Genomic DNA, 10,611 nt, shown 5'->3' with positions numbered 1-10,611 from the left:
CTTTCAGCACGAGATATGGTCATTTCGAATTTAAAATGATGCCTTTCGGATTGACTAATGCTCCGGATATCTTCATGGATCAAATGAATCGTACCTTTAGTGAGTACCTCGATAAGTGTGTGGTGGTGTTCATTGATGATATCTTGATTTTCTCAAAGAATGATGAAGAACATGCCCTACACCTCCGTATCATCTTAGACATTCTACATCGTCAAAAGTGGTATGCTAAGTTCTCGAAATGTGATATTTGGTTGCATCAAGTAACTTTTCTTGGACATGTCATATCCAAAGATGGTGTTATGGTAGATCCTTCTAAGATTGAGGCCGTTGTTGATTGGAAGAGTTCGAAAAATGTGACTGAGATTCAAAGCTTTCTCGGTTTGGCGGGTTATTACCGTCGATTCGTGAAAGATTTCTCTAAGTTAGCTAGACCGATGACTCAATTGTTGAAGGAGGAGTCAAAGTATGTGTGGACCGATGAGTGTGAGAATGCCTTCTTAGAGTTGAAGACTAGGTTGACTACCGCTCCGGTGTTGACCTTACCTGAGGATGGTGTAGACTACGTTGTTTATTGTGATGCTTCAAAGCATGGCCTAGGTTGTGTCTTGATGCAAAATCGAAGGGTTAATGCTTATGCTTCTCGACAGCTGAGGGTTCACGAGGTGAACTATCCGACTCATGATCTTGAATTAGCCGCCATGGTATATGCCTTGAAGACATGGAGGCATTACCTTATTGGAGTTCATTGCCACATTTATACCGATCATAAGAGTTTGAGGTGTGTCTTTACCCAGAAAGAATTGAATATGAGGGAAAGAAGATGGCTAGAGTTGGTGAATGATTATGATGCCGAGTTGATTTATCATGAAGGGAAAGCAAATATGGTGGCCGATGCTTTGAGTAGGAAGACTAGTCACTCTTTGAGCACTATCCGTGTGTTACCTGATGAACTTACCACGGAATTTCAAAAGTTAGGGATAAGCCTTGTTGGGAAGGGCTTTGACTATCTTAGTGCCTTGAGTGCAGAACCCGACTTTTACCGTGAGATCCGTACGTGCCTACCTGAGGATGCTACTTTCAAGTCCATTCAAGCAAAAATCCAACTTGGGCAAGCTAAGGATTGTGTGGTGGATAGTGATGGATACCTTCGTTACCATGGTAGGATGTATGTTCCGAGAGTAGCCGAGTTGAGGAAGAAGATCCTTGATGAAGCTCACCTTTCTCCTTACTCTATTCATTCTGGTGGTGACAAGATGTATAAAGACTTGAGATTACAGTTTTGATGGCCTAGGATGAAGATTGATGTCCTAGAGTATGTTAGCAAGTGTCTTACCTGTCAGAAAGTGAAGATTGAGCATCAGAAACTCGGGGGTTTGCTACAACCTTTGGATGTTCCCCTTTGGAAATGGGAGTCCATCTCCATGGACTTTGTGATGGCTTTATCTAAGACTGCTAGCGGAAAGGATGCGGTTTGGGTGGTTGTAGATCGACTGACCATATGTGCTAGGTTTATACCTATCAAGGAGACGTGGAGATTAGATGTCCTAGCTAGTGCCTACGTGAAGGAGATAGTACGCTACCATGGAGTGCCTAAGGATATAGTTTTAGATCGTGACCCGAGATTCTGTTCCCGTTTCTAGACTGCTTTGCAAGAAGCCATGGGTAGTAAGCTACTGATGAGTACCGCTTTTCAAGCCGCTACAGATGGACAGACCGAGAGGACTATCCAGAATTTAGAGGACCTCCCCGTGCTTGTGCTTTAGACTTCCACACTTCTTGGGAGAAGTGCTTACCTCTTGTTGAATTCTCCTATAACAATAGCTATCATACTTCTATCAAGATGTCACCTTATGAAGCTTTGTATGGTAGGAAGTGCCGTAGTCCGGTCTGTTGGGATCAAGTCCAGGATGCTCATGTGTTGGGACCCGATTTGGTGACTGAGACCATCAATCAGGTTCAGATCATTCGAGAGCGTATGAAAGCCGCTCAAGACCGACGCCAAAATCGTATCTTTGATGCCATCGTCGACCACTTGCCTTTGAGGTTGATGATCGAGTATTCCTTAAGGTGTCACCTATGAAAGGGGTGAAACGTTTTGGTGTGAAAGGAAAGCTGAGTCCCAAATACATTGGACCTTTCCGTGTGCTTGAGAAGATTGGTCCCGTTGCTTACCGTTTAGAGTTGCCCCCGAATTTGAGCAAGGTTCATAATGTCTTCCATGTATCTCCGTTGAGGAAGTACATTAGTGATCCGAGCCATGTTATTCAAGAAGAAATCCCAGATTTGGAACCTAACTTGGCTTTAGAAGAAAGGCCGATCCGAATCCTCGAAAGGGCAAACAAGCAACTTAGAAACAAAGTGGTGCCCCTATTTCGTATCCTTTGGCGTTGTGGAAATGTCGAAGAAGAAACTTGGGAGCCTGAATCTTCTATGTTAGCTAAATATCCCGAACTCTTCTCGTGAGGTACTTTCCGTTCCTTTATCTAATCCTTGTGAGTTTTAGCTATCCTTTCGAGTGTTCCTCTCCTTCCCTGGAATATTCTCCGCATTAGTAGTCATTGCTTAGTTGTATAAGAACCGTAGTTAGAGTTTAGTCATGATTAGTGGAGTCATTATCCTTATTGAAGAGTTTCGACTAAAGGTTTTTGAAAATGTTTTAATGTTTTCCCACTGGTTTTAACGTCAATGAGTGTTAAGGCTCGTTATTGGAAACGTCCGATAATTAGTTTTCTCAGTTGTTGGCGTAAAAATGTATTTTTGTTCTGATTTGGAATGTTGGTGTTCTCGGGCGACCGACGAGGATATTTCCGTTCCATTGAAAGGACACATATATTTTCATAAGTTCATGTTTTGAAGATGTTGATTAATTGATTTAAAGAGAAAGACCTACATATATATACAATGTTCCTTCTTCTAAGTTTAGGGGACGAAACTTCTTAAAAGGAGGGATGATTATAACACCCCGTAAATTTGAAGACCTTTATTATATTTTAAAAGTAATATTTTAATCCATTTTAATTTTAATATTAATTTATTTGAAATAATAATAATTTGATAAAATATAATTTTATTTTAGTTTGAAGTAATGTAATCACTTTTGATAGTTTAGAAATGTTTAAAAGTAATTTAAACTATATTTAAACCTTTTACTTTGATAAAATAGATTTCTGATAAAAGTCGTAATATTGGGATTTTCCCATTTCTTACGGTCGTTGGGTAAACGAGTTTGGATATTGGGCATATGAGTACTTAATCTTTTAGTAAAATCGTGTTTAAGAACTTTAATATTCTCGGAAATCGCGTTCGACGAATATTTCTAATTACCGTCGAAGCAAACCCAAAACGTAAACAATTGACCAACCTCCCCATGCCATTTGGACCGGCCATCTCCCTCCATTTGTCTCCTCTTTCAATTTTCATTTCCTCCATTCTCAATTTATCTCCTCCTTCTCTCAAACAACAAAAACCTACCAAAAATCCTCCTTACAAACCCTAAATCCTTCATAATTCCTCCATTTCTCCACCAAATTTCATAAAAATTATATGCTTGGAATCCTCTTTTCATTCCTCATCTCCTAGTAAGCTTTATTTTCATTTCCCCTAATTTTTGTTTTAAGGCTCATCTTTTAGGGTTTCGAATTTAAGCTTAATAATTGTGTTTTTGTTGTTCTTATAGGTGAAGAATTTGAAGATGAGTTAGGTGACTCATATGTGGTTGAAGATGAAGAGTAATTTTGGGTTTTAGAAGCTTTCTCAAGTTATTACTTGTCTCTTTGCTAGCTTAAGGTAACTATTCCGAGTTACTCGACGATTTAATGTCACATAGATGTTGTGTTTGTTGTTTGTTAAGTGTTTAGGTGATTGATAATGTGTTAGTTTCGTTTTTCACATGACTTGTGTTGTTAAAGTTTACTAATTTGTGGTTATTTCATATACTTGAGTATTGAAACGAAACGGGTATTGTTGATTGTTGCTTGAGACGGTATTAAATTGAGCTTGAAACGGATTTTGGTAGGGAAAAAGGGAAAAGGGGTGGAAAAACCGCCCAAAACAGCCCATAAAGGGGCGCAGCAGACCCGGCAGGCCCGGTGGGTCCGACCCGGATTTTGACCCGTCACTTTGGGTCGGGTCTTGGGTCTATTGTTTGATGTTTTGGGCCTATGGTTCATGTTTTGAAGTATGTTGGTATTTTGGCATGTAGGGAATTGTTTAAGCTAATATTTCCGTTGAATTGGTTATTTTATAAGTTGACATATTTTCTCTATGTCAATTGTTTTCACATGATAGAAATTAAAAATGGCAAGAGTATGACATTGTGGTAAATTCCGTGATGTGGGCCAAAATGGGCCAAGACTCAGAGCTGGGCCAATTTGACCAAATGAGTTTGGTCAAGCTAGGTTTAAACCGGTCAGCCTCAATTTGACCGATGACCCGTCGCGGGACTACGGTCGAGGATTTGTCTTTGAGTATGATTGTCTTTTCATATGTTGGTTGTTGGATGAATTGGTTGCCTTATACTTGAGTCTTCTTGCCTTGTTGCCATTTTAGCTTGTCCTCATGAATTATGAGATTAACGGTTCATTTGAGTTTTGGATTACTAATGAGATTGTGGATATTGTTGGATTGTCAGCTGAATTTACGTTTTTGTAGTCTTTCACAAGGAAGAATGTTATTCTAGAGTCCTTGATTTGAGTATAAGTATTTATGTTGCCAGTTTGGACTCTTTGCCCTTCTTATGGTTAAGTGGGTGTCCTACTTGTCTTGTGTGGTGTTGGTATCTTAGACCATCGTCATAGATAGGCCCTTATAGTCTTTGACGAGTGTATGTTCACCGCTTAATAGCCTTTGTGTCTTAGCTTGGTGGGTTTATATCCAAGTTAGGGTATGACTTCTTGACGTACTCTTAGAAGTATGTAGTCAGCTTAAGTACTAGGCAACCCTTTGGTGGACTCCTTAGGGGTACTCATGTGTTGTTATCATGGGTCTTGGATGCGGTAGTTTTCCGCATGTCGCTAGGTCTGCGCAGGTTTAAGACTAGGGTGTTTACCTTACCTCGTGGTATAGACTCGAGTTAAAGAGTGACTATTGACTGTACTAGGAACTTATGCCTGTCTCTAGATATATTGTCCTTTCTTGTTTGATGATTCTATGAATCATAGAAGGTGAGATGCAAGCCGGCTATGGTTGATAGAGTTTGCATTCCCGGATGTTATGTGATTCACATGATAGTGTAGTATGAGTCGCTCTTAGTATTCACATGCTAGGACTATGTGTTGTTATATTGTTGTTCACATGATAAGCACGATTGTCTACCATCTATATGCTAAGGCTATGTGTTATTCATATTCATATTCTTATGTTTACATGTTATATTAATTATGACATTTCGTGGCTGGGAGAACTCGGAGTTACTCCCCACTGACTGTGGCTTTCGTATTTGTATAAAATGCGATCGACAGGTATGGTGATGCTTATATGGGGTTTATGGACGAGCTAGCGAGCAAAGTAACCTTGGGACTTACTTAGATTTGGTTTTATTTGTAGAGACTCTTATACGAGTTTTTATGTCACATACATTTTAGGGACATATGTCTCCCTCTTTACATTTGGTTGTATAACTTTGCTATTCGCGACTTTAGCGATGGTTATGTTATGAAACTTCTATTTAGACCTTATATGTTCTGACAACTTTCAATTTGGATATCTTTATAACAGGTTCAGGTTTTAAAAATTACAGGTTTTTACCAAAATGAACCTATTACAAACATATCCATGCAGTTTTATTCTAGAATTACGTGTTTACTTTTCCGCAATGAATGAGGGTGTCACAATAAATATGATGAATTAATGAAGAACTAATGACGGACAAACAGGTGGGAATATATCAAAGATCGAATTCCAGAAATTCAATATGAAAGAATCGAATCCCTACAACCCGGATTGATTTTAATGACGAAAACACGCAAATATTGGATTATAAGGGATTTAAGTCGGGAATTAACGATGAATTATATACTAACAGTGGTTAACAATGAACAATAAACGAAAGAAAATAACCGAATAATCAAAAGACGAACTGCGGCAGCCTCACGAAGTGGCGCAGTAGGTGCTGCGTCCCTTCGAAGAGGCGCAGCAGTTGCTGCGTCCTTTCTCGATGGTTGTCCTCTGATAATCCGTAAAAGGGTTTTAAACATAGTTTTACAAATCGGTTTTTAGAAGTACTTTCGACATAAACCTTACAATATGATTATAAAATGTAAATAACAATAATGAAAAGAAGGATTTACACCCTCAGACTTACATGTTTGACGAAACGAGATGAACTAAGTTTATGATTAGTGATGCTCGACTCGAATGTAACGAAAGTGCCCTCGTAAGAGGAAAACGATTAAGATTTATTAAGTTGATTATTGTGGAGTTGGTCAAATTGGTCGGTCATGCAAACGAGGATGGTACTCAGAAGGATCCGAGCTTACGTGGTCGAAAGTTCAAGCACGTAGACGCTAAAAAGTAAGAACGTGGTCTAGAATGCAAAGGGATAAGAGAAGGGCGGACACTCGCGTGAGAAATATGAGGAACGAAGGTCCCTATTTATACTAATCACACGACGGAATTAGGGTTTTCGGAGAGAATTTGGAAGTGAATCTCGAAAAGATATGAAAAGATACGAAAAAAATGCAGAAAAGGACCTGGGAAGAGGCGCAGCAGGCACTGCGTCCCTTGGAAGAGGCGCAGCAGCTGCTGCGTCTGTTCCGAGGTGGTTTCCTCCTGCGGAAGAAAGATTTCCGTGTTTAGTTTATGGAATAACGGATTAATCTTATTTTCCTTAATATTTTGTGTGAATAATACGGGAAATTCTTTACGAAAGATTAAAATATTGTGAAATATGGAATAGAAATATCCGGAACATTCCAGAACATTCCGACTCGGGATTTAGCGGTTATCAGAAAATGAAGACGGTTTTAGGCCCGGACTCCAAATGTACTCTAATTATTATCAAAACGACCGTATCGGCACGTAGATGACAATTAATAGGTAGACACCAGTGTTTGAGCAATCATTTGACGATAAACTTACGAACTGTCACAAATCGTTCCGCGTACCAAACATGCGGCCCAATCTTCACCGGGTGGTTTGCGGGAGGTGCAGAAATGAAGTATCTACAGAGCCCCCACTTTGACTGAGGCTTGGACAAGGCGAAAGTCAAAGTATAGCCATCAGGTCAATCGAAGATTACAACCTGACGACTATGGCGATGCGAGGCGGCTCAAGGGGTCTGAACCAAGGACCTGTCGTCGGGAACATTTTAGAGTCTGTCGATTATCGGGGAGGGTCGTTTAAAGTCCATTAGACTACGTAAGGAAGCTCGCCAGCCATAAGAAGAGACCATACCTGAAACTTCTTTCTCAAGATGCTTCTGGAGGTGCATAGGAGCTAAGGTGAAGCGTAGGAGCTAAGGGTAAGCATATGAGCTAAGGGTAAGACCTAAAAGATATATAAGGATTGTGCTAGGGTGTGAGACCCTAAAGGAAAGCATCGACGAGAAGGAGGCCAAATATAAGTTCAACTTAAGGGGTAATCAAGGCTCGAGTGTAAGAACTCTGCCGGTCTAGGAACTTCTGGAGAACGACACCTGTATCGCACTCCGCGGGGAAACAAGAAATATCATGAATAGCGAGGACACAAGCGGGAACTGGCAGGGAGAAATCTGCTTGGGGTCGTCTTCAAACAAACTTCAGAAGAACTCGAGAAGGACGATTGTATGTCGTGAACTCTCGTTTGGGAAAACCTTATCGGGAATTCATCTCCATGTCTCGAGAGGGATTGTCTATCCACTTACTCTCGCTGGGGGAATATAATGAAGGCGTGTCGAAACACCTGTCAGAGAATACTTGCTCGTTGTGACAAGGAAGGTCTTAGAAGCAATAAAGAACGTACGGTAGTCCAGCGGTTGGCTTAGAAATGCGGGTCCGAGCGAAGAATAATCGTCAAACGGACCAGAAATAAATGGCATCGGGGAAGAGGCGCACCAAAGATGGGCCCACAAATAACGAACTCATAACGAATTTTTGAAAATTCGTATGAAGGGAAGTTTAGGAAGAGGCGCAGCAAGAGCTGCGTCTCTTGGAAGAGGCGCAGCACCTGCTGCGTCTATTTCTGAGGGTGTCTTTCCTGCGTAAAAGCGTGATGAAACATGGGTTCATTTCATTTGTTTCGAAACACAATTCCTCAATTTCTCTCTCAAATCTCAACCTTTTCTGCCAAAATTTGACCCAAAAGCTTGCATCTGCCATGACTAATCTAGGTATGTTATATAATTCTTGGATTAATCTTCTATAATGGACGAATTGGATCGACAAAATTTAGGGTTTTCAACCCTAAAATGTCGAAAATTTGGGGCTTTCCCCCCAAATGATCTTGCCTTGTAAAATTGACCTTGTAAATGGCTAATTGGTAGTATAAGGATCATAACCATGTATTTGTTTCGAATTTTCATCGAGTTTTGGGCATTTGAGTTAAATTGTGACGGTTTCACAGCTAAACCGTAAATTGCTTCGAAATTAGCCTTAGGATTGCCCGTTTGCGATGAAACTTGACATTTGGAAATCCTTGGATGATGGGTAAACTTCCTACCATCTCGGAATTTTGGTTTGTGATGGCTTTTTCAGGACACTTTTCTAGGGCATAATCGTCGTTTTTTTTTGGTAAAAGGTAAGCTTATATTAATAAGAAAACCAATCATACATCGTTCAAAGCCCACTGACTAACAAAGCCCATACATTTTCAACAATTACACAAACATCTGCGAATTAAGGACTAAGACTGAAAAAAGAAAATCAGTTTAGTCAATTCCAATTCTGAGATCTTCCACAATGCCACGGATCATCACAAAGTGCTGGGACTCTCCCTTCTAATCTTCCCATATTCCTATTCCACCAGATTGCATAGATCAGTGCCAAGTATGTTTCAGCAATCTTGTTTTTCTGCGCTGGTGTTCTGAATCTCCTACTGATCCACCATTCAATGAAGTCATGACTAGGTAGATGGCAACCCAGTCTAGCAGACATCAAGAGAAGGCATTTCTGACTAAAAATACAGTTGAAGAAAAGATGGTGGTGAGATTCTGGCAGAGTACCACATAAAGGACAAGTCTCATCCTCTATGATCCCCATTTTATTCAACCTGTCACGAGTGAGTAATCTATTCTGTGCCACAAGCCATCCTATAAAACTATGTCTAGGTATAGCTTCCTTAACCCAGACAAAAGTGGACCATACAACCTTCTCAGAAGCTGGTCCCAACCAATTATAACCCTTACTGATGGTATAATCCTGATTACCTTGTAACCACCAGTCACCAGCAAAACCAGGTAACAGAATGTCCTTGATCTTGCACAACTTCCTCCATGCCCAACTACCATTCTGATTTGGTGAATAAGTCTTCCAACTAGCCTGTTTCATAAAAATAGAATGAACCCATCTAACCCACAGATGGTCCTTCTTCTGAGCTAACCACCAAACATATTTACCCAAGGCAGCTTTGTTCCATCTAACGAAACGCTGTCGAAATTTTGACTCGAACCCATGACTAGGCTTCAACTTAGGCTTGACTTAACCCAAATTACCACATGAGTGATCGGGTTTGTGGGAATACGGCCAAACATGGCGAGAAAAGAGCGACTTCGAGGCGTCTAAAACTCGAAAATCCCCTAATCAAGGTTCGTCGTCACTTGACGCGACCTACAATTACTTTAACATTGCAGGTGACGAGGCTTCTACTTCTGGGAGAGCTCCCATGGACATAGACACAGCCGTCGACGCTTCTCGTGCTCTCGAGGAAGCAGTTGCTGAGGACGAGGTGGAGGAGGAGGAGTCCCCGAGGCGGGCCAACGTTGGGCGAGGCGGTCGTCAGCTGAGAGGAGCACTTGCGTGGGCTGAGACCTGGGACAGCAGGCACTTGCTTTGGGCTGCGGAGGGTCACCTGTCCTATAGGACGGTAAAGAGCTTGGTAATCTTGGATTTCATTTGCTCATATCTTTTCCAATTTAATTCAAATTAAAGATAACTCTTGTTTCAAATCACAATAGGAGGCCGGGAACATCAGATTGTTCCCGGGCTACACGACGGCAATGGAACGCTACGAGAGGTTGTCGGCGGAGGAGCGAGCCATGATCGAGCGGGGAGCATTCGGCGCCCTGGGGCAGGCTTGGAGGGATATCGCGAAGAGGAAGCTGCGGGCTAACCTTAGCCTGGTCCGTGCTTTCTTGGACCGATTATGGGATACGACTTCCACTTTTCACATGCCTTTTGGTGAGGTGGGAGTCACGTTGGAGGACTACAACATGATCTCTGGTCTGCCGTGTGGGACCGAGGCGGTAGAGTGGCCCGAGACTGCCATGAGGGTGGACTCGGCCGAGGCTAGGAGGTTGATCGGCTGGAACTTGGCGCCGAAGGCCGCTGCGCAGCGGTCTGTTTGATGCCCGTTCTAAGTCCGAGACTACTTTGCGGGGAAGACCCCGACGCTGGTGGTGATTGACAAGAGGGAGACGGCTTCTTCTCCCTGTACAGCTGAGCAGAGGGCCCGTTTGTGGCTTTGGTGGTTTCTGTCTTC

At 41.7% G+C, this 10,611-nt stretch overlaps 1 protein-coding gene across 1 annotated transcript; it reads right to left on the bottom strand.

Moving 5' to 3' along the window:
- Positions 1-8,846: 8,846 nt before the first annotated feature.
- On the bottom strand, positions 8,847-9,586 carry LOC141594895 (uncharacterized). The gene is made up of 2 exons (XM_074414880.1): positions 9,530-9,586; positions 8,847-9,452 (listed from the first exon to the last, which is right to left on the bottom strand). Exons 1-2 carry the CDS (start codon positions 9,584-9,586, stop codon positions 8,847-8,849), a joined length of 663 nt encoding a protein of 220 aa, XP_074270981.1.
- Positions 9,587-10,611: the final 1,025 nt, after the last annotated feature.

The sequence above is a fragment of the Silene latifolia genome, chromosome 8 (assembly GCF_048544455.1).
Source record: "Silene latifolia isolate original U9 population chromosome 8, ASM4854445v1, whole genome shotgun sequence".
NCBI classification, from domain to species: Eukaryota; Viridiplantae; Streptophyta; class Magnoliopsida; order Caryophyllales; family Caryophyllaceae; genus Silene; species Silene latifolia.
This window is presented reverse-complemented; position numbering and strand designations above follow the sequence as displayed.

What these genes read in the sequence shown, in the direction of transcription:
- LOC141594895 (XM_074414880.1), bottom strand. Translation starts at nt 9,586, where the DNA reads ATGGGTTCGAGTCAAAATTTCGACAGCGTTTCGTTAGATGGAACAAAG. An exon ending in ATGGAACAAAGCTGCCTTGG is followed by an intron (nt 9,453 to 9,529) that starts GTAAATATGTTT and finishes TTTATGAAACAG; the next exon opens with GCTAGTTGGAAGACTTATTC.